This window comes from Protopterus annectens, chromosome 9.part0 (assembly GCF_019279795.1).
Source record: "Protopterus annectens isolate FY-2018-M chromosome 9.part0, PAN1.0, whole genome shotgun sequence".
NCBI classification, from domain to species: Eukaryota; Metazoa; Chordata; order Ceratodontiformes; family Protopteridae; genus Protopterus; species Protopterus annectens.
Genome location: NC_056743.1, coordinates 238,192,488 through 238,217,562, shown reverse-complemented (window position 1 = coordinate 238,217,562; position 25,075 = coordinate 238,192,488). Strand labels below are relative to the sequence as shown.

Below are 25,075 nucleotides of genomic sequence, written 5' to 3'. Positions count from 1 at the left end.
GCACACTGATGTTCCACTCACTAGACTGAACAAGGAGAAGGTTGCTGTAAGCTGCCTGTCGGGTGCCAGGATCCGCCACATAACACAAGCACTCAGGTCACTCCAAAACAAATACAAATATCACTCTGTCATTGTACATGTTGGTGTAAACGACCTGAGATGTACCTCCCTGGACTACATGAAAAGAGACATAGAGGAGCTCTCTGATCATGTAGCCTATGCCGGTATGACCCTGACCCTGAGTAGCATCTTGCCCTCACCAAGAATGATGCCACAGTCAAAGAAAAAATGATAATTTTTAACAATTGGCTAAGCTATTGGTGTCATTCAAAGGGGATCCAGTATCTGTCAGCCTGGGATGACATGCTGAACAAGCAACGCTGTTTCACCAGAGATGGCTTGCACCTGTCGCCCTTAGGCTTTCGAATACTGGCCAAGGCTCTTGCCACCTCCATAGTGCCTTTTTTATGCAAGGCTCAAAAGACAAATCCACCTCCATAAACAACACAAGTAACCGGAAACTGTGGGTAATGCTACTCAATGCCAGAAGTCTAAACCTCAAAATGCATGCACTCGAGGCACTCTTTAGCATGTAGAAAATCGATATCTGTGCAGTAACAGAAACCTGGTTTAAAGCTCCAGAGAGCACCCCAGCACTACCAGGCTACAACTCATACCATACCAAACCATTCGGCCCCAGAACCCAGACCAAAATACAAAAGGAGGGGGTGTATCCATTTTCATAAAGGATACCCACACCTCCAAGTTAGTAGCACAGCACGAGGCCTCGGAGACCATCCATGTGCAACTAACAGTGGAAAAAGCTGATTTTCAGATCGTAGCTTGCTACAGATCACATACCTTGTCTCAGGACCCCCACTCAGCATTCCTGAGGACATTGGAAAATATAAAGGTCCTACCTAACACCATGATATTGGGAGATTTCAACTACCCAAACATTGATTGGGATAACTACTCAAGTACAAACTCCTTTGCCCAACGCTTCCTAGAGTTTATAAACTCAAACACCCTGGAGCAGCTGGTCACCATGCCTACAAGAGGTGACAACATATTGGACCTGATCATCACCAACATTTGGGATCAGTGCTCCACACCAAATGTAAACCCCTCGTTGGTAAGATCAGATCATAAACTAATCACACTGGACATCCACATCCCGACCCCATCCCCAGTCAAGGAAACCACTGTGAAAAACTTTGCAAAAGACAACTTCACACTTCTCAAGACCAAGGTGGAAAGTTTCAAAGCCCCCTTGCTAAAGGATAATGCTGCCCAAACCATAGAATCCTTTACAAATGCATTCTATGAGCATCTACAGGAATGCATGGATCAAGCCATCCCAAGTAAAACCAAGACTCACTCCTCCAAAAAAAGGAAACCAGTCTGGTGGTCCCCGGCCATAAATAAGCTATACAACAGAAGAAGGAAACTATTACATGACAGAGCAAAATCCCAAAAAGGTAAGGCATCACTGATCAATATTAGCAAGAAACTATGATCCCTCATAAAATCAGCCAAGGCCAGTTTCGAAAGAAAAATTGTTAAAGACTCTAAAGACAATCACAAAGCCTTCTTTAGCTATGTCAAGAATCTAGGTGGCAACTCTCAGATATGCTTTGAGCTAGTGCAAAATGGCAGAAAATACACTGAACCAAATGACATTGCAAACATCCTGGCTGACAGGTTCAGTGCAAACTTTACCCCCCTTACCCCCAAAAGGGCCCATGTCCATCCCAGAAAGAATGCAGAGGCCCAGACATCACAGACACACAGGTAAAACAGCCCTCTCCAAAGCTAAAAACACAGCATCAATGGGACCGGATGGTATCCCAGGCTGCATCTTACACAAGCTCCAAAATGAACTAAACCCTCACCTAAATTCACTGTTCAGACTCAGCCTTACCACAGGCTATGTACCCAAAGAATGGCGTACAGCAACAGTCATCCCTCTCCACAAAGGTGGTGCCACAACAGAACCTGGGAACTATCGCCCTACAAGCTTGACTAGCCTGGTCTGCAAAGCTATGGAGCGAATCATCATGGAACTCATAAACAGAGACATTGGGAACCTCCAGACACTGGACCCTACCCAATTCGGCTTTGTTAAAGGCAGATCCTGCCTCCTAAACATAGTTGATTTCTTTGAAACAGTTACCTAGGCCGTAGATGAAGGAAAGGTAGTCCACACAGCCTGCCTGAACTTCGCTAAAGCCTTCGACACCATTCCTCACTCTGGCATCATAGATGAGCTCACCAGCTTGAACATAAACCCCTATGTCACAAGATGGGTTTCCAACTGGCTCACGGATAGAACACACATGGTCAGAGTTGCAGGTGCCATGTCCAACTCTAAACCAGTTGCAAGTGGCATCCCACAGGGCTCGGTCCTGGGACCCCTCCTGTTCAGTATACACTTCTCTGAGGTACAGGCAAGCACGGGAGGACTATGGCTGACCAGGATTGCAGATGACTGCAAGCTGGGGGCTATAATCAACTCTCCGGCTGACACAGGCATCCTCCAGAAGGGTATCACAAAGACAGATACCTGGTATCAGAACCATGGCCTCAAGGTAAATGCCAAAAAATGCATAGTCATCCCCTTTGGGAAAAACAAAGCACCCACAAATTATCACATAGGTGGTAATCCACTAAGTACAGAAGATGTAATTAGGGACCTGGGGACCCAGGTAGATAGCAACCTCTCCTTTGATAATCACATTGCCAAAGTGGTTAGAAATTCCTTCTATGTAGCCCACCTAATCACAAAAGGGTTCATATCTAGATCAAGAGAGGTCATTGTGCCCCTCTACTCATCACTCATTAGGCCCATAATAGGGTACAATGCCCCATTTGGAATGTACCTTACTCGACACGTGCAACAGCTGGAAAGACTACAAAAGTACCCCACCAAGAGGATCATGGGCCTCAAATAGATACCCTATACAGCTCAACTAAAGAAACTCCAGCTGTACTTGGTTGCTTACCGCCTGCTCAGAGGTGATCTCTGCCTAATGTATAAGGCGATGTCCAACCTGGAATTAATAGACATGCTCCACCTCAAGAAAACCAAATCTCTTAGAGTCACACTCTCCAGTAAATGAAACCTCAGCACAACAATAAACAGGACATGCTGGAGGGATAGATTCCTGTCCCAGAGACTTCCCTCGCTCTGGAATAGAATCCCAGTTTATGTTAGGCAAAGCCCCTCACTGACTCTCTTCAAGAGAAATCTTGATGAGTGGATGGGAAATCGTAAATTTACCCCTGAGATCACTTCAGTGGCCCTACTAGACAGAGGCCCAGGAAAGTAATTTAAAAGGGAGGTGAAAGCCAACACATTCTGGCGAGGCTTATAAATGACCTTGGGCAGATAGCCTAGTACCTACCTATGAACTTATGAGAACATCGATATCTGTGTAGTAACTGAGACCTGTTTCAAGGCTCCAGGGAGCACCCCTGTAATACCAGGCTACAACTCTTACCACACTTTTCGCCCACCAAGCCAGGATTGAAACACTAAAGGTGGAGGAGTGTCCATATTCACCAAGGATATTCATACCATCAGGTTAGTTGCCCAATACAATGCATCTGAAATTCTCCAGGTGCAACTAACACAAGGTAAGACTGCAATCCAAATTGTAGTTTACTACAGATCCCCCACCATGCCCCAAGATTCCCACTACACCTTTCTAAACATACTGGAAAATATTAATATACAACCAAACACCCTAATACTGGGTGATGTCAACTACCCTGCCATTAACTGGGAAAACTACTCGTGTACCAACACCTTTGCCCAACGATTCTTGGAATTCATAAATTCCAATGCCCTGGATCAACTAATCCATAGTCCCACCAGGGGCTCTAATAGCCTAGACCTGGTCATCACCAACATGGGAAATCGATGCTCCACACCTATGGTCACCCCCTCGTTGGTCAGATCAGACCATAAGCTAATCACCCTTAACATCCACATCCCACCCCCACCCCCCAGTAAGGAAACCTCCATAAAAAACTTCTCCAAAGCCAACTTCATGCTATTCAAGTCAGAAGTTACAAACTACATGACACCCATGCAGACGGGAACTGAAAGTTCAACTGCTGAGTCCTACACTAAGGTACTGTACGAGCACATCCACTTATGCATGAACCGTGCCATCCCAAATAGAACCAAGATGCTCTCCTCTAAAAAAAGGAAGCCAATCTGGTGGTCCCCTGCCATAAACAAACTTTACAACAAAGGAAGAAACAGTTGCAGAAAAGAGGAAAATCCCAGGATGTAAAAATCTCCCTTACCAGCCTCAGTAAGAAGCTGAGATCCCTCATAAAATCCTCCAAAGCTGGTTACAAAAATAAAATTGCCAAAGATTCCAAAGACAGCCACAAGGCTTTCTATAACTATGTCAAGAATCTAAATGGCAATGCTCAGGTCTGCTCTGAGCTACAACAGAATGGCATTAAATATACTGATCCCAAGAGTATTGCCAATATCCTGGCAGATCGATTCAGTGCCAACTTCACCCCCCTCTCATCCCCTAAATGGCCCATCTCAATACCGGAAGTTTGCCAAATTCCGGTAATAAAGGCCACACAGGTAAAAAACACACTCTCCAAAGCTAAGAATACAGCATCCATGGGACCAGATGACATCCCGGGCTGTGTACTGCATGAACTACAAAATGAACTGGCACTGAATTCTGGACTTTTGTAAAGTTCCTGTGTTGCCCATAACCTTTCTTGGATAAAGGAGGCTTATTTGTTCGCCAGTGGCAGTGGGGAGCTTAGAGCAGCCTATCTATCCCTGGAGGAGTGTTCCCAGCACAAGAATCTGGTAGTCTATTGGCCATATTGGGCAACTTTCTAGCTCTTTCGTCCCCCTGTGTAAAACCCGCTTTGGCGCGGCTTTGCTCTATTTTGCGCATAGCGCAGCATCGGGCAGCTCCACTTAATTGGGTTTAAACCATTCTCGGCTCCACAAAGTCGACTCTTCACTTTTTCCATTAGAACTGAACTAGTTCTCATAATAAACACCCTATTCCTACTCTAAAGCCTGGCACTTGCTCACTAAAGCAATTATATGTCAGCACTAAAAAATTAAAAGCACTACACCCTCACAAACTTCCCTTGAGTACCTTGTTCCCCAATGGCCCTTTTCTTCAGTCTTTTGAATCTTGGGAATCTTGAGGCAATGTTACAACTGCCTCATGTACACAGACAACCCTCTCCTCCTTCCAACAAATTCCAACACATGTGAGAGATGCAACCATATAGCCAAACTGGAGGCTAAGCTCTCTCAACTCATTACTGGCATAACCAGGAGGAGAAGGAAACCATACTCACTACAATTCCAGTCTCACATAGACCTACCACAGCAGCAAACCAAACACATAAACACACAAAAACATACTCAGAGGCTCTAAATAAAAATCTGCCTAAGCAGCAGAGACCTCCAAAGCAGACACCCAAGCAACCGCTACCCCAAAACAAAAAAACGTGCAATATATAGCTCACAAAGCCAGTGTGCCGAACAGTCACAGCCCTTAAGGATAAACAACACACCTGATACACTTGTAATGGGTGACTCTATCGTCAGGCACACTGACATCCCGCTCACCAGGCTGAACAAGGAGAAGGTCACAGTGAGCTGCCTGTCGGGCGCTAGGATCCGCCACATAACACAAGCACCCAGGTCACTCCAAGGCAAGTACAAATATGACTCAGTCATTTTCCATGCTGGTGTGAATGACCTGAGACATACCTCCCTGTACTACATGAAAAGAGACATAGAGGAGCTCTCTGAGCATGTAGCCCAGGCTGGTATGACCCTGACCTTGAGTAGCATCTTACCCTCACAAAGAATGATGCCACAATTTGAAGACAAGATGATCAATTTCAACAATTGGCTTAAGTATTGGTGTCATTCAAAGGGGATCCAATGCCTGTCAACCTGGGATGACATGCTCGACAAGCCACGATGCTTCACTAGGGACGGCTTGCACCTGTCACCCCTGAGCTTTCGGATATTGGCAAAGGCTCTTGCCACCCCCATAGTGCCTTTTTTAGGCAAGGCTCAAAAGATAAACCCACCTCCATTGGTATCACAAGGGATAAGAAACTAAGAGTAATGCTACTCAATGCCAGAAGTCTAAACCTCAAGATACACACACTCTAAACTCTCCTTAGCATGGAGAACATCGATATCTGTGCAGTAACAGAAACCTGGTTCAAGGCTCCTGAGAGCACCCCAGCACTACCAGGTTATACCTCATACCATGCTTTTCGGCCCCAAAACTTGGACCAAATCACAAAAGGAGGGGGAGTATCAATATTCGTCAAAGATACCCACACCTCCAGTTTGGTGGCACAGCATGAAGCATCAGACACTATCCATGTGCAGCTAACAGTGGATAAAACTGCCTTCCAGTTTATAGCCTGCTACAGACCACCCTCCCAAACCCAGGAACCCCACTCTGCCTTCCTGAGAACACTGGAAAATATGAAGGTCTCTACAAACACCATTATATTGGGTGACTTCAACTACCCAAACATAGACTGGGAGCATTACTCTAGCTCCAACACCCTAGCCCAAAAGTTCCTAGAATTTATAAACTCAAATGCTATGGAACAACTTGTTACCACTCCCACAAGAGTGGAAAACATACTGGACCTGATCATCACCAACATAGGGGCTCTATGCTCCAGACCAGAAGTGTATCCCTCACTGGTAAGATCAGACCATAAACTAATCTCACTGGATATTCACATCTCGACCCCACCCCTTGCCCAGAAAACCACAGTGAAAAACTTCTCTAAAGCAAATTTCACACTCCTCAAAACTGAGGTGGAATCCTTCAAAGCCCCCGGGCCTGTGGAAAATACGGCCCAGACTGCAGAATCCTTTATAAATGCATTCTATGAACACCTTCAGGAATGCATGGATCATGCAATCCCAAATAAAACCAAGACCCAATCCTCCAAAGGCAGGCGTCCTGTCTGTTGGACCCCAGCCATAAACAAACTATGCAAAAGAAGGAGGAAGCTATTACATGATAGAGCAAAATCCCAAAAAGGGAAGGCATCTCTAATCAGTATTAGCAAAAAACTATGGGCAATCATAAAATCGTCTAAGGCCAGCTTTGAGAGAAAAATTGCACAGGACACTAAGGATAATCACAAGGCTTTCTTTAGTTATGTTAGGAACCTGAGTGGGAAATCCCAGATATGCTCACAATTAGTCCAAAATGACAAAAAAATACACCGAACCCACAGACATTGCCAACATCCTAGCTGACAGGTTCAGCACAAACTTCTCCCCCCCCTCCCCACCAAAAGGGCAAATATCTATCCCAGTAGAGTGCTGCCCCCCTGACATCTCAGATACTCAGGTAAGAGCCGCCCTCTCCAAAGCAAAAAAACTCAGCATCAATGGGACCAGACAGTGTCCCAGGCTGCATCCTACATGAACTCCAAGAAGTGCTAAACCCAAACATAAAACTACTGTTCAATCTCAGCCTTACCACAGGATATGTACCCAAAGAGTGGTGTACAGCAACAGTAGTCCCTCTCCACAAAGGTGGTGCCTCAACGGACCCTGGAAACTATTGCCCCCATAAGCCTTTCTAGCTTGGTCTGCAAAGCTATGGAAAGGATCATCATGGACCTCATAAATAAAGATTTTGGGGACCTACAGACACTGGATCCTACCCAGTTCAGCTTTGTTAAGGGCAGATCCTGCCTCTTATACCTGGTCAATGTCTTTGAAACAGTCACCAAGGCCATTGACGAGGGGAAGGTGGTCCACACAGCCTACCTGGACCTCGCAAAAGCCTTCGATACAATAACCCACTCGGGCATTATAGATAAGCTCACCAGCTAAAATATAAACCCCTATGTCACTAGATGGGTTGCAAACTGGCTCAAGGACAGAACCCACATGGTTAGAATTTCTGGAGCCATGTCAGACTCCAAACCAGGTACAAGTGGCATCCCACAAGGCTCATTCCTGGGACCTCTCTTGTTCGATATATATTTCCCGGAGGTACAGGCCAACATGGAAGGACTGTGGCTGACCAAGTTTGCAGATGACTGCAAACTAGGCACCATAATTGACTCTCCAGCCGACACAAGCATCCTACAAAAGGGCCTCATAGAAACAGACAACTGGTGCCAGAGCCATGGCCTCAAGCTAAACGCCAAAAAAAAACAAAATGCCCACAAATTACCACATAGGTGGTAATCCATTAAGTACAGAAGAAGTAATTAGGGACCTGGGGACCCAAGTTGATAGCATTCTCTCATTTGAAAACCACGTGGCCATAGTGGTTAGAAAAACATTTTATACAGCCCACCTAATTATGAAGGGATTCACATCTAGATCAGGAGAGGTCATCGTGCCTCTTTACTCATCCCTCATCAGGCCCATAATTGAGTACAATGCCCCTTTTGGGATGTACCATACCAGACACCTGCAGCAACTGGAAAGACTCCAAAAGTACCTCACCAAGAGGATCAAAGGGCTCAAACAGATGCCATATGCTGCCCGGTTAAAGAAACTCCAGCTCTACTCAGTGGCATACCGTCTGCTCAGAGGCGATCTGTGCCTGACTTATAAAGCCATGTCCAACCCGGAATTAATGGACATGCTGCACCTCAGAAAATCCAAATCCCATCGAGCTACATGCTCGAGAGACTTGAACCTCAGCACTGAAATAAATAGGACATGCTGGAGGGACAGATTCATAACCCAGAGGCTCCTTTCACTCTGGAATAAAAACCCAGTCCAGGTTAGGCAGAGTCATTGACTCTCTTCAACAGGAATCTTGATGAGTGGATGGGTGATCGTAGGTTTACCCCGGGTATCACTTCTTTGTCACTGTTAGACAGAGGCACAGTATACTAACCTCGAAAAAGGGCATAGCAGAATTCATTTAAAATGGGTGGCGAAAGCCAAACATACTCTGGCTAGGCTTATAAATGCCCTAGGGCAGAAAGCCTAGTATGAACCTATGAACCTCACCTAAATGTCATGTTTAATCATACCCTGACCTCAGGCTTCATGCCCACTAAGTGGCGCACTGCTACAGTTATCCCACTCCACAAGGGGGGATCCACCTTGGATCCCAGGAACTACTGCCCCATCAGTCTGACGAGCCTGATCTGCAAGGCCATGGAACATATTATCATGGAACTTATAAACAAAGACATTGGAAACCTTAAAACACAGGACCCCACCCAGTTTGGGTTCATGAATGGCTGATCTTTTCTCCTGAACCTGATTGACTTCTTCGAATCAGTCTACAGAGCCGTGGACGAGGGTAAGGCAGTCCATACAGCCTATCTGGACCTCGCCAAGGCTTTTGACACCATCCCCCACTCTGGAATCATAGGTAAACTTACTAAGCTGGGCATTAATCCTTACATCACTCGATGGGTTGCCAACTGGCTTACTGACAGAACCCACACTGTAAAAGAAGCTGACTCCAAATCCAGCTCCAGACAAGTGACAAGTGGAGTACCTCATGGTTCAGTCCTGGGACCTCTCTTGTTTGGCATCTACTTCTCTGACGTACAGGCCAACACTAAGGGACTCTGGCTAACAAAGTTAGCAGATGACTGCAAACAGGTAGCCATTATTGAATCCCCAAATTATGTCGAAACTCTACAAAAGGGCCTTACAGAAACAGATGCTTGGTGCAAGAGCCATGGGCTCAAGCTCAATGCCAAGAAATGTATAGTTATCCCCTTTGGGAAAAAAACATGTACCTGTGAATTACCACATAGGTGGCAGTACACTAAACACCGAAAGTGTGATAAGAGACTTAGGGACACAGGTGGACAGTGGTCTCACCTTCAATAACCACATCGCCACAACAGTCAGGAAATCCTTCTATGTGGCACACCTCATCACCAAGGGCTTTTCATCCAGAAAAAAGGAGGTTATTGTCCCACTGTACTCATCCCTTATTAGACCCAGTATAGAATACAATGCCCCATTTGGTATGTACCTCTTAAGACATCTGCAACAACTGGAAAGGCCGCAGAAATACCTCACTAAAAGAATAACAGGCCTAAAGCAGATGCCCTATGCTGACCACCTTATACTGTGTCGCATATCGTCTACTCCGAGATGATCTCTGCTTAACATACAAGGCCATGTCAAACCCAGAGCTGTTGGACATGCTACACTTAAAGAAATCCCAGTCCCTCAAAGCCACATACTCCAGGGATCTAAACCTTGTCATCACAATAAACAAAACATGCTGGAGGGATAGTTTCCTGACCCAGAGACTCCCCAGACTCTGGAATAGACTGCCCATACATGTCAAGCAGAGCGCCTCGTTGACCCTCTTCAAAAGGAACCTTGACGATTGGATGGGAGAAAGGAAATTCACCCCAGGGATTACATCAGTCGCCCTGCTAGACAGGGGTCCAGGGAAGTAAATAGTGTGGGAAGAAATAGCCAGGGAATTGTTATGGCTAGGCTTCTATAGGTCCTATGGCCGATAGCCTAGTACCAGCCTATGAACCTACACTGCAAATGGCCCTGAAATAGCCCACTGCAAAATGTGGAACATTTCTGAAGATAATTCTCCACTTACAATGATGGCAGGTGACCCTTCACTGCCTTCTGATGTTGTCAGTCAGATAACTATTCCACAGATCTTTTCCATTAGGAGGATTATAAAGGCAAATGAGAAACAAATCTATTTAGAGTACTCAACAGAACATTGACTCCTTTTATGTGACTATATTAAAAGTCCTCACTTTCATATCAGATATTTTAAAGAAAGGGGCTGGTTTGTCTTCAGAAAAAGTTGATCTAGGTGCTATATCATCTGTTCATTAACATGTTTATCTTCTTTTTCTCTAGCTTCACATAAGCTGTGTAAAGCATTTTTTAATTTTAATTTTTTTATTTCAGACTGCCTTTAGTTCACCATGCTCCCCCTTGAAATTTAAATTTTGTTCTTGAGAATTTTACTAAACTTCCTTTTGAACCAGTGAATTCTGCTGATATTAAATGTCTGCCATTGAATCCTTTCCTTCTGGTGACCATTCCTTCTGCCACATGAGTCGTAGAACTCAGCATGCTCTCTTCTAAATTTCTCTTTCTGATTTTCCACCAGGATAGGCTTTTGCTGAGAAGTAACCCTGCATTTATGCCAAAAGTAGCCACTCAATGGATTTGAACCAATCCATCCATCTACCAATATCCTTTATACATTTTAAAAATAGAGGTGAATACCAGGGGCAACTCTGATTTTAAATGCATCACACAAGAGAATTCAGGAAAGATAATCAATTATTTGTTTCTTTTACAAATGCTAAAAAAAAGTCAAAAGTTAACCAAAGTCACCTTATCTAAATGGATATGAGACTGCTTTGCTTACTGTAATTCTTTCGCTAGCAGAACCATAGCATCTAGACTGAAAGCAGTCTCTGTCAAAGTTCAAGCTACATTGGTGACCTTCCTACACATTTGTACCATCTGTAAAGATTACTACTATTGCTACTGATTCCTGGTTGATACTTTGTGTACCTTTATTCTGTCCAAAGCTTAGCCCCCTTTGGAGCCACCATACTCAAAGGCTTGTAGGCTGGATTAGGCCTGCTGGGGATTCTTTCTTCCATTTCTAGTGTCTAGACATGGTCAGAATAATTATGTAAATTATGTATACAACAGAACATTAGATTTAGCTGGTAACAGTCTAGACACTGGAGAAAAACACCCAACTAACCACCCTTCAAACTGATACTTTTGAAGGGATCTGTAGTAACACTGCAGGCTTTCTTCACTTCAGAAGTTCTCTTTGATACATACCTTATTTATCAAGCTTTATTCTTAAATAAGCTTGCAAGTCATTATTACTCGATCTGGAGTTTCTCACAGGAATAGGGGCTTATGGGATAGAGGAGGAACTCAAGCTTGCAAGGAAAGATATTGCCAAGGGAGAAGGCACCGCCTGTGACCAGTCCACCATTTCCAGTGTCCAGACAGATATCAATTAAATCTATCATTCTGGTAACTGTAGAATTTACATTTTTAATGGCATTTATGTTCACTTGCTGTGCAGTTTTACATTATAGACATTGTGCATTTCTATTTAACCATAAATGTTTTCTGTTATCCCGATGGAGAACTGCATTAAAACTGTGTGTATTGCTGCTTTGGTAAAGAAATGTGGATGATAATATCAGCCAACATTTGTGCAGTCATAAAGGTCAGCTATGTTGAAATATTGCTTTACTAAAGACCTTACTGGCTCTGTTAGGGTACCACTGGCTCCCCTCTAACACTTGTTGACTAGTAGTCAATATGTTGTTTGTAGAGTTGAGGAGTCTTACATGAAATTTTTAAAACCGTGAGCATCTGCTGTTATTGTTTAATTTGTACATTTTTGTGGCAGTGAATTACAACACCTTTTGGCAGTTTGTGGTTATTCTGAATTGCAAGATTACACATGATTGAACCTTTCTCTCTGAAGATAAAAAAATTGTATGTTATTTGAGTGATATCTTCTGATATTAGAGTCATGAAAAGTATTAGAAAACATTCATCATTATCAGGCCTTTACCAACATATTAGCAAGCCGAAAGAGAAAACATTGTATATATGAACACTAAAAAATGTGATTATGACTCATTACAGGATACTGAGTGAACATCATAAAAATGAGGCAGTATACATTCAGGAAATTATTGTTTTTTTTTGTTGTAATAATAAAATCTCTCTTTCAGAAAGCAACACTTTAAATGGACTGGTGTCAGAAGTCTTCATACGCTTTTTTGTGGAAAGTATTGGACATTATTCCTTGTTTCTTACTCAGAATGATAGAGGTGAACGTGTATTTCAGAAGGAAGCATTTCGTAAGTCTGTGGCTTCCAAGAATATACGTCGTTTCTTGGAGGTCTTTATGGAAACACAAATGTTTGCAGGCTTTATACAGGACAGAGAACTGAGAAAATGTAGAGCCAGAGGTATGTTGTACTGAGTGTAATCACTTTGCTTATTCTAACAAAATAGTTTATTGAATTATGAATACTGCCATTTATGATTGTTTATTTATGAGATTCTGTTGACCAGATATATAAAAAATAATCTTACCTGTTTTGGGATACAATCTTGAAGAAGGCAAGTTGAATTCATCACAGTGTAAGTACATCCACCTACATTACAAAGTCAAAATAAATAGGTTGATGAAAGTAAAAAGAAATGATTGTCAATAAACAAACATAATGCCTATATGTACTACAGTTTCAGTCTTACAAAGTACACAAATAGTGTCTCAAACATCTTCTGTGAAGATATCTAGAAAGATATGCAAATTAATCTGATGAAAACCATACCCTGACATTTAGGTAAGAGTACCACATGCAGGTACCACATTCATGCTGTTAGTAGATGCCACCTTTAAGACATGCTTCACTGCAGTTTGCTGTTATAGCGTGAGATAAGCAGTGACCAAATGTCCCAAAGATGATGCAGCTGAGAGTACAATAGTTCAGAAAGTGGCTGATGCTTTCAGCCATATATTCTCATGGGGTTTCCCCTTGCTAAATGATACTGCTACCTGTGTATGTTTCATAAAAAAACTAACATGGCTGCTCAGCATGTAGAGGAAGAGTGCATGGTGTGTCAGTTGCTGATGTGGCATCATTGACAATGCCAGGAAATTCATAAGTCAATAACAAGTGACAAATGAGTGGCAGAAGTGCTGGTCAATTATCTTGGTGGTCAGCAGGGAAAGGATCTGAAACAATACAGTTTGCATAATGAAGATAAAGTGGCATTAGCTTGCAGCATCCCATAATTTAATCCATTCAGATGGAGTCAAACCAGAAAAAGAAATAAGCATTGGACGCTTTGCAGTCTGCCATTACTTCATCGAACATCTGGAGGAGGGCTTAGGGAATGATGAATGTTTTCCCTCATCTATCTGATGGCAATCTTGCAGATTTTCCAAGAGGCTTGACTTCTGAGAGATGGCTCTTGAAGGTCAGACAGCCTTCTTCTTCTTAGAAGTAATGTACACACGCACACTGTCCAAGAGACATTCAGAGAAATGTCGACTATGGTTATGATGTACAATGCCTCCTTATAGGCTGGAACATTAGGTTGAAGGGTCTTTGGATGATGAAGAGTTCTATACAGTCAGACAGAGGGGTTGGGGAATGCAGGCTGTCAGTATAAATTGAAAAAAATAAATATATGTTGTGGAGCCACAAAGAATATCTTTGTATTTGCCTTCACTAAAGTAAAACTGAAATTTGGTAAATGACACCACACAAATAAGTACAGGAGGAGTTGTAATAAGATGATTGTAGAATGATTCTCTACCAGCATCTTCATGGAAATCACTTTGACTGACAGAGTTGTTCCAGCAGTCCTTTAAAATGTGGTTTACTAAGAGGGATTGCTGACTTGCACTTACATCAGTTTTTAATTCAAAATATATAACAAAAGGGCATTAGTGTATGTGTGATAGGGTTGCCAATTGTCTGGAATTTTTCTGGATTGTACAGAAATAAAGGTCGTTGTCCAGTTGTCCGGATTTCACAATGTAATTATGGAATTGTTTGTTGCTCCTATGAGTCCCACCTTTGAATCTTGAAGCTGGTTGGTTAATTTCAGTTTGCAAGTGAAAACTGAGATAACCAATCAGCACAGATTCAGCACCAAACCAGAAAGCAATGCTGAAATCCTGCACCCAACCTCATGAGAGTGAGATGTATATAAAATTACCATACCGTTCAACATGATGGTCACGGAAGACAAATGGAAATTTTCTTTTAGGCTGAAACAGGAAGACGGTTATGTATGTGCTGTCACTGCAGTGGCACGTGTGGGAAGTCTATAGATTGTATCTGGTAAGTTGTGTCTTTGCACAGACTGAAGTAACTTCAGATCCCATATTGAATAAAACTGTTATGCAATATAAATTGGTTATAATGAGAAAGTGATATAAGTTTCAAATACAAACCTAGGATGCTGGTGTCCCTCCATCGCTAAGTAGCATAGTTACTGTATACATATTCAAAAACAAGGCAGAGCTGCAAAATAACAAATTTCACGAAAAGGCAAAAGCAGCCACACCAGTCCAACAGCTTGAAGCCAAAAAGCTCACAATTAGGCAAAAGTATTCCGCAAACCAATTTATTAACGTGTAAGAATCCCAGCACTAAGCAACACACGTTCGTCTCTACAGGAAGACTTCATCAGATACATTAAATTTCCTGTTCACACCCAGGTTAAATACTCAAAAGCCAAAACATTAATTGATTAATTAATCCATTTCACTAGGGTGGATCAGATGAAATAAGTTTCAGATCAACATTTTCTGTAAAGATGTGTGAATGCACAAATGCAGGTACTTGTAATACATAATACAAAGTACACAACTTAAAATAAAAATAAAAAATTAAAAACATAAGATAATTGAAAGTTTTGTAAAAACAAAACAATCCAACTGTCACATTTAATACAATATATATGTATATTTTGACATGTAAAAATTGTATATATTTAAAAATATATTCTAAAACTTTAGGAATGTATTACTTGATATACTGAGCCTTGATTTTCAAATACGGGGCAATAGAGATGGATTCATTGAGGCCAGGAGATTTGTTGGCTTCCAACAAAATCTGCCAGTATGTTTCTTTGTGAGCAAGCTGAGCCTCCCATGGACCCCCCCTAATGTCTTTTGGAACTACTTCCAAAACAAAAAACAAAAATTTTGCATCTACACACAAAATAGTATGTTTGTATAAGGCACTAGTGTTTTTGCACTTGGAGATGTCATATATGTGCTCATATATACGTCTGTGAAATAACCTTTCGGTTTTTCCAACGTAAAACGCTGGACATGTTTGGCATAATGCCAAATAAACTAAACCGCCCGTCTTACAGTTGTAGTGACCCCTAGCCTTGATGTCCCTACTTCTGCTTTCCAAAAAAACATGACTAGCTTGTAAAATGTACTTGCAGGAGGAACAGTGGCCACACTTGAAGGTACCTATATTAGTTCTAAGGTTTACCTTGGAAAAATCTGAAAATTCAAGTGTCTTTTTGATATTAATACCTTTCCTAAATATAGTTTTCATGTCTCTATTCTTAAAAACTTCCAAGTCAGTCAATTCCCTGAACACGTCCCATTCTTTTTCAATAATATTCCTCACATGGGGCGCACTTCCACTAAACTCTGTAATGAAAGTAAAACTACCAAAAAACTGGTCTGTCCTGTTACATTCGGAAACCTTTGCAGTACTAACTTCCGTTTTACCTAAAATAGGGGCAAATCTGGATGACCTAGCCTGTGTAACTTCTTCTTGAACCATTTTAATCAATGATAAAGGGTAACCCCTTTCCAAAAAAAGTTGTTGCAATATACAACATTCTTGTTGATAGTCATCTTCAAGGGAAGTCATCCGTGAAATACGAACATATTGTCCCTTAAGGATTCCCTTTTTTTGGAAACTGGGATGGGAACTCAGGTAATGTAGGTAACCATTAGAAAATGTAGGTTTACGGTAAACATTAGATTTAAAGGTATGGTCACCCACAGTGAGTGTCACATCCAGATAGTTAACACTATTTTGGGAAATGTGATGTGTAAACTTTAAAAAATTGGTGGTAGTATTGATATACTCAACAAATTTCCCTATATCATCTGGTGGTCCTATCCAAAAAATACAAATGTCGTCGAGGAATCGACAGTAGTAATTCCAGAATTTTGAAAAGGGGCTATCCAAAATAAATTTCTTTTTCCAAATATACATGATAATATCAGCATATGTAGGTGCACAATTGGCCCCCATGGAAACACCAGTCACTTGGTGGAAATATTCACCCATAAAGAACACAAAATTGTTCTTTAGCACAAGACCCATCAATTCAATGATAGCATGCACATCGCTATTAGTAATATGGGGACATTCCCAAAGAGCCTCTTCTAACCATTCAAGCCCCAATTCATGGGGAATAACGGAGAAAAGATCCACCACACCTATGGTTAAAAATACCATGTTAGTTACCAGTAGATCTGGGGTAATACTCCTCAAAAAGGCCCATGAATCTTTGAGAATGTATTTCTCTCTACCCCATAATTCCTTCATTCTCCAATCTAAATACTTGGAGATGGGGTGGGTCTTAGAACCCTGTGAAGCTACTATGGGTCTTAATGGTGGATCCAGGGGGTCTTTGTGCACCTTGGGAATCCCAAAAATTGATGGTATCCTGGGATGGGCATTTGAAAGAAAAGAATAAGTTTGGAAATCAATAACCTCTTGATCCAGTAAATCCTGCACTACTAAATCTATCTTGTGGTAGGATATATTGATTTCATTCAAAGAGGCTGAAGTGTATTTTTGGTGGTCATGAAGGATCTCATACATTTTACCCTGGTAAAGAAGACAATCCATGATGACCGTCCCCCCACCCTTATCTGGTTCCATAACCCTAAGGGTGGGATCACCTTTGAGGTGGTCGAGGAGTTCTCTTTCCTGGCATGTTAAATTGGCCGCCAGATGGCCCAACCCCAACTCTTTCCTAAACCTACCTTCTACCCTTTTCTCAAAATTTTTTATTTGTGGATGGAGGGGGGGATTAAAGGTGCTAGATTTTTTCAAAAAAACACCAGAAGCACCATTAAAATTCCCCATCAGATGTTCCAAATTTAGTTTACGTGTAAACAGCTTGAGATCCAGAATAGCATTAATTAAATTGCAATGTTTTTTGGGGACATACTTAAACCCCTTGGTAAACAACTGAAAACATTGGTCAGAAATAACAAAATTACTATAGTTATAAATGTGATAGTTGTTACAGGTGTGTAAAGTATATGATCCCAAGGCTGTAACTACATGCTCGAAATTATTTACCATTTCTGCCTCTGATTTTTCCTCCATCCCCGAGTGTACCCCCCTCTCCCTCCCCCTCTTTGTACCAGGGGGGGTAGTTGACCTAAAGGGTTGTAATTGTTGGGGGGTTGTTGCCCTTATTGGCGTATACGCTCTGACCTGCGCGGGGCCTGTTCCCCTTCACAAAATGATTCATCACCCTCACCATGTGAAAATTCATTATTCATCTGTTCTATAGGGGCTTCCGCAAAGGAACTATTAGGGGAAAATTCTTGTTCAGGTACATGGTGGAAAAAATGCTGTTTAAATGGAGGTGGATTTGGGGTACTGTCGCCCCTGCTCGTATTCAACCAGATCCCTTCTTAGCTTTTTATATTTGCGATTTAAAACTATTTCACAATGTGAGTCAACATCCCTTCTAATCTCATGACATTTACCAGAATCAAATTGTAGATCATCAGACATACGTCTATAATACACAGAAATATCCTGCTGTAACATAACAAGTTCCTCATTGTTCTTTTTGATGATGGCTTTAACAATACTGCGCCCACATTGATCAAAAGCCTCAATAAGATCCTTGTGAAAAGGACTTCCCGTTATAACTTGATTGGGGTATTTATATACCCTTAGGCCCTTAGGTACAGTACCTTTACTTAAGTTCTCCGTAAGATACAGGTTGTCCAACTCTAGAGTCTTGTAACGATACAGGGCGTTCTCAAAAAGACACTTGAATTTTCAGATTTTTCCAAGGTAAACCTTAGAACTAATATAGGTACCTTCAAGTGTGGCCACTGTTCCTCCTGCAAGTACATTTTACAAGCTAGTCATGTTTTTTTGGAAAGCAGAAGTAGGGACATCAAGGCTAGGGGTCACTACAACTGTAAGACGGGCGGTTTAGTTTATTTGGCATTATGCCAAACATGTCCAGCGTTTTACGTTGGAAAAACCGAAAGGTTATTTCACAGACGTATATATGAGCACATATATGACATCTCCAAGTGCAAAAACACTAGTGCCTTATACAAACATACTATTTTGTGTGTAGATGCAAAATTTTTGTTTTTTGTTTTGGAAGTAGTTCCAAAAGACATTAGGGGGGGTCCATGGGAGGCTCAGCTTGCTCACAAAGAAACATACTGGCAGATTTTGTTGGAAGCCAACAAATCTCCTGGCCTCAATGAATCCATCTCTATTGCCCCGTATTTGAAAATCAAGGCTCAGTATATCAAGTAATACATTCCTAAAGTTTTAGAATATATTTTTAAATATATACAATTTTTACATGTCAAAATATACATATATATTGTATTAAATGTGACAGTTGGATTGTTTTGTTTTTACAAAACTTTCAATTATCTTATGTTTTTAATTTTTTATTTTTATTTTAAGTTGTGTACTTTGTATTATGTATTACAAGTACCTGCATTTGTGCATTCACACATCTTTACAGAAAATGTTGATCTGAAACTTATTTCATCTGATCCACCCTAGTGAAATGGATTAATTAATCAATTAATGTTTTGGCTTTTGAGTATTTAACCTGGGTGTGAACAGGAAATTTAATGTATCTGATGAAGTCTTCCTGTAGAGACGAAAACGTGTGTGTTGCTTAGTGCTGGGATTCTTACACGTTAATAAATTGGTTTGCGGAATACTTTTGCCTAATTGTGAGCTTTTTGGCTTCAAGCTGTTGGACTGGTGTGGCTACTGTATACATATATGTGATGGATGATAATGACAATGTCCCAGAAATATTGCATGCATTGCCTGGGAAAATTTCAACAGGACCAGAGAAAATACCCAGATCTGTGAATGCAGCAAACCATTTAATAGCAAAAGTGTTGTGAGTTGACGATGCCAATGTTGGTTATAATGCATGCCTTTCTTATCATCTTCTTCTTACATGTGCTCGAAGCCTCGTACTATTCACCATATGTAAGTACACTGGAGAAATGTAGGCATGCAATCTGTTGATTGGTGCTTTATTTCAGCATTATTATTTTTAGTCGTATATTTTGGCTTTACAACCGTCATCGTGCCTAGTAGCGGGTATCCATGTAGCAGCATGTGTATCTTTGTGTGCGTGTCCGTCTATGCATAAAAATTTGACATGAATCAATCCCTTTGAGTGCTCTGTAAACCACAGATGTTTAAGTCTAATAGCAGAGTGTTGATTCATTTCTTTAAATGAAAAGATATGTAATTTTCTATTATTATCGGTGCTTGGTAATTATCATTATATTAATATTGATTTGTGTGAGATAATAATAGCAAATTATACATCACTTTGTTTAAAGAAATTAATCAACACTCTGCTATATGCAACCAACTCTAAACAGGATACAGCCAGAATACAGATAAAACAGGATAAAGTTAAAATGTACTTATACGCAAAATGGAAGGGTTCATTCCAATATTTTTATGTAAATGGTGGTATGTAGATTTGCCTAAATATTCATATATAAAAGAAGGTGCAGAAATTACAGGTCAGAGATATGCTGTTAGAGAAAGTGGTGAGATTTGACAGATATTATGCAGGTGGGTGAGGTAATGGACCAAAAATGAGAGAGGCAAAACAGATCAGTAAATAAGCTGGTTGAATTAAAGCAGCTGGGGAAACTGAGGGGATTACCACGTTTTCATTTATTGCAAAGTGGTGAAACAGTCGTGATGAAACAGAATGTGAAATGAGAGTTTCCAAGAAAAGTGGGAATAGTATGTTGGAAGATATGAGGGTTTAGTCTTGTGAAGAAGAAACTGTAGGACTAAGTGAAATGAAGACACGACTGGTCATAGTTGAACTTTTATATGAACAGTAGAGTATGTCTGAGCTCTCTAGGGGGGTGGACATGGGAGGTGAGATGCTAACTTAGTTCCAATTGAACTTTTAACATTTTCTCAACCTTTATGTTGGGATAAGTTTCAGCTAATGAAGCATTTAATCGACAACTTGCAGAGAAACAGCAGCACAGTTTGTCAGGAATACATGATTTCAGCCATGTTTAAATTTAAGACTATTTCTTTTTTTCTGGTAAGATCCGATACTCTTGACTTTTTTCTCCTTTCATTTGAGATCTAATAATGAATGAAAGAAAGTCAGGACATAAATATCCACCAGTGCCATGTGTCACAAATGTTACCACAAAACACAAACCAGATGCCCTCCACACACTCCTTATAAGAAAAATCGGACAGAGGAGGTGTAAATGCGTTTCATTCACTTTCAGTATGAAAGTTGCAAAACGTGTAAGAAACAAGCTTACTTGCACCTTGTGTATACTTATTAAATTTCACTAGTACAGGACAGCCAAGCTCAAGTCAATTATTGACATGTTCCATTTCTATAAAATGGTACTATAACACAAATCAGTAAGAAAATAAAGTACCAGATATTTCTTGAAATGTATCTGACTGATAAGATGAATCTTAATGGTCAGTTATTGTGGTTTATTACAGAAGGTCAAAATTGCATAATGCAAGTCCAGAGCTTTCACGTGAAATAATAGATTGTGATTCAAATAGAAAAAATAGCTGCTCTGAAACTCACTATTACACTTTGCAAGCATTTTTTACCCCTCCCAAAACCTGTTACTTGTATCCATTAACTTCAGGATTGCTGTGTCTTAGAGTAAGACTATTTTGAGATAATTACAGTCTTAGAATAAGAACATATTCCCCATTTTGACTGTTTGGAGAATCACATTTATGTATCTTAAACAATCAGTAGGTGCCCAGGCAATCCACAGTTCTTGGGAGGCAGGTGATTATGTGTGTAAGAAAATATATATAAGAGCATACCTTCTTTAGTCAAGAATCTGGATTGCACAAAATAAAATGAGGGGCAAAGAAATTATATTGTTTTTCTTTTCTGCTAGGAAAATTAATAGACAAACAGGTTTTGCTGCATCATGTCTTGAAATGGATAATGGATTTCCTGCACTTGACTACCTTCATGTGCGACTAACGAAGACACTCCACCTCAAAGAAACAATGAATTTGTGTGTTTCGAGAGGAGTGGCTGAAGGATTCAGAGTTCAACTTGTACTTATACTGGGATGATAAAAATATCGACTTCACCCAGTGTAAACTTTACTGCTGTTAATTTTCTGTCAGAACTGATGGACTTACAGCTGTCAGGAAACATGCAGCTGGTGACAAGCATAAATTAAACCCTCATAGCCAAACAATGTCAAGTACAGTGAAACATTTTTTTTCCACTCAAAACGTTTTGGACCAAGAACAAGTTACTGTGTCCCAATTAGCAATGAGATTTCATGGAATACCTCATCATCATAGCTACTCGTTGCAGGTTTGTGGTAATAAACTCTTGCCAAATATTTTCTGATTCCAAATTCAGCAAAAAAAAATCTGGTAGAAAAAAAAGCAGAGTAGTTCACTGAAAATATTTTATCACCTCATTCCATGGAGCTGCCTTTAAGTGAACTGCAGCAGAATAAGCCATTCTCATTAGCAACTGATGATTCAGGCAAAAGCAGTTTGAAAACGATTCTAGTGTCAGTCTGGTTCTTTTCATCTACCAAAGGCGTCACTGATCATTTGATTGATTTTTATGTGGACAGTGATGTAACAGAGGATGGAGTAACAACCAAGATTTTAGATGTCCTAGAAGGCAATGGTCTGCAGGTTGAAAACTTAGTTAGCTACTGTGCTGGTAATGCATCTGTCAACTATGGCAAGCACCATTCCATTTTTACTAATTTAAAGACCAAACAGCCACATCTTATGAAAGCAAACTGCAACTCCCACATTTTGCACAGCACTGCCAAACATGCATGCAAACAGTTGACCTATGACATTGAGCAATTGGTTTTCAAGGTGTACAATGAATTTTCATCATCAGCTAACCGGTTGGATGAGCTGAAATCTTACATCGTCTTTTCAAGGGAAGAATATGCTGTTTTATAGCATCATATTCTTGTTTGCTGCTTGTCTCTTGAACCTGCAGTTGAAAGGCTGATAAAATGCTTGACAGCTGTAAAGATGTACTTCATCAGTGACAGAAAACAGGAAATGAATAAACTGATTTGGAGTTTTATTACAGTTCAAGAAGACGGGTTGTTGAAGAATGGTGAACGTTCTGTCCCAGAATACTGCATTCATTTTGTGTACAGCTTCATGAGAGTGTTCATGCAGGCCATTAAACAACTGGAGTCAAACACAACATATATCACACAGCTTTTTGCTGTGATGGAGAAAGTCCACAATGAGTTGGTGGAGAGAAAAAGGATCATTTTTTTGGGGCTTTGCAGTTAACAATTTCAGATTTATGACCAACAGCCAGGTGTCATTATTTAAAGCAAAAACACTGAACATGTATGATCGAGCGATAGCTTACCTGGATAAGTGGTATGACTTTGAAACAAGTCTGCTGAAGAAACTGCTCATTCTAAACCTTGATGAGCCTTGCTGTTTTTCTAATATTTTGGAGATAGTATTGGCCTGTGGTGTGACTGTTGATGGGGATGAAATGTATGCTGAGTATCTGTGCTTGAAACGAGTCATCACAAAGCTGAAGGCAAATCACTCTGCAGTTGAGAAATAATGGGTTGAATTCTTTAGTGGCTGTGATGCACCTAACTTGGAATGAATCACTGAACTTGTTTTTGCTATTCCTACTAGCAACACCCATATATTTTCAATGGTGAAAAACTTGTAGATGGATGAGAGAAACTGCATGAGGCCTGAGCTTGTGAAAGCCGAACTGTGTGTAAAAGCCAGCTTTGATTTATCTTGTTCTCGTTTTTTTCACTGTGTATCCAAAGAAACGTTGTTGCTGACAGCCGCAGAAAAAAAAACAGAAATATTCATTTAAGATTAAGAAGAAAAGGGATTAGAGCGTTAGACAGTAGTCATGGAACAGTCACAGTTTATGGTACATATCTTTTTGAAGTACTAGGACGGTAGGACCTTGTGGGAGATGTCTGTTAAACTGAATGGCTTTACATCCTCACGGGTCACTTCTATAATAAACAGCAAAAGCCCCACAAACTTGTAGGAGAGCCTTGAGACACTGAGCATCCTAATGTCAACATTACATCCCAAGTGCAGACCAGGAGATTTGATGGCCATCCAGCGGCAGTACTAACTGAAGCCAGAGCGCGTCCACCAAAACAGTGAGTGCAGCTGGATGTGTAGTGTGTCATTTAACACTTGCAGTAATAGACACTTGTAAAAAGGATCCAGGCTGATCCCATTGGGCCATATTTACTTCAAGCAGTCACATCTTTTACTTATGGAATTATCAGTTTACTGTAGAAGCAACCTCAGACAGACCTCAAGTCTTCCGTTCTTTCCTATTCCTATAACATCTAAAAGGCCTTTTGCTTCATTCATCACAGGATGAAACATCAGAATGACATTATAAACATTTTGAAAAGTGGTTCTTTCATAGTGCAATTTCTGGTGACCTTTAGCTCTGCTATATTCTGTAAAATAAACATCTTCCAGCAACTTGCAATGAGTAAATAAAAGAGAGAGAGAAAAAAATAGAAATAAAAGCAATATTATTGTGAGCGTTCTTGTCATTCTGCCATTCTCATATGTATGTTTATGTAACTCATACTTGGAGAGTCATTGAAACGAGTCAGATTCCTTGTATGTGAGCATATTTGGCCAATAAATGTGATTCTGATAGCTAATCCACACTACTTGGTGACACCATTCTTGATGTCACCAACGTAAGTGGAGAAGCTGCATTTATACCTCTGCTTGAGTTAAGTCTTTCAATAGCAGAAACCAAGAAATTACAATGCCGAAAATTTTTCATTTTGGCACCAAATACAAAACTATATCTTAAGTCCTAAGGCCTCAGAAAAATGTCTGTGCAGTCTTAAATCAACTGTGTTCATCATTTTATTACAATATTATATGTTATAATAAAAGACTAAAATATGGTGAATAAGGACATTTAGTAATATTACAATACAAAGATCAAAGTGATGACTTTTTAAGGATGTGCAGGCCAGGCAGTGGATTCTTGAGGACTTTGAGTACAGCCTTGTAGTCAGTAGCAATTAAAATAAAATTTCATATTAATTGTGTGTGCATATGTGTGTTCATGTTTTTTGAGTGTGTGTGTGTGTGTGTGTGTGTGTATGTATGTGTGCAAGAAAGAATTTTGTTAACTGATTATACTTTTAAAGTTTCAGGATAATTATTTTCTTTGGCTAGG

General features: G+C 40.6%; 1 protein-coding gene across 4 annotated transcripts in view; it reads left to right on the top strand.

Moving 5' to 3' along the window:
- The window catches only part of DENND2B (DENN domain containing 2B), a 1,438,653-nt gene that overhangs the window by 1,382,904 nt on the left and 30,674 nt on the right, over nt 1–25,075 (top strand). For all 4 annotated transcript variants that reach the window (XM_044082814.1, XM_044082812.1, XM_044082813.1 and 1 more), the window contains one exon: nt 12,760–12,999. In XM_044082814.1, the coding sequence (XP_043938749.1) occupies nt 12,760–12,999 (240 nt within the window). The remainder of the gene's footprint in view (nt 1–12,759; nt 13,000–25,075) is intronic.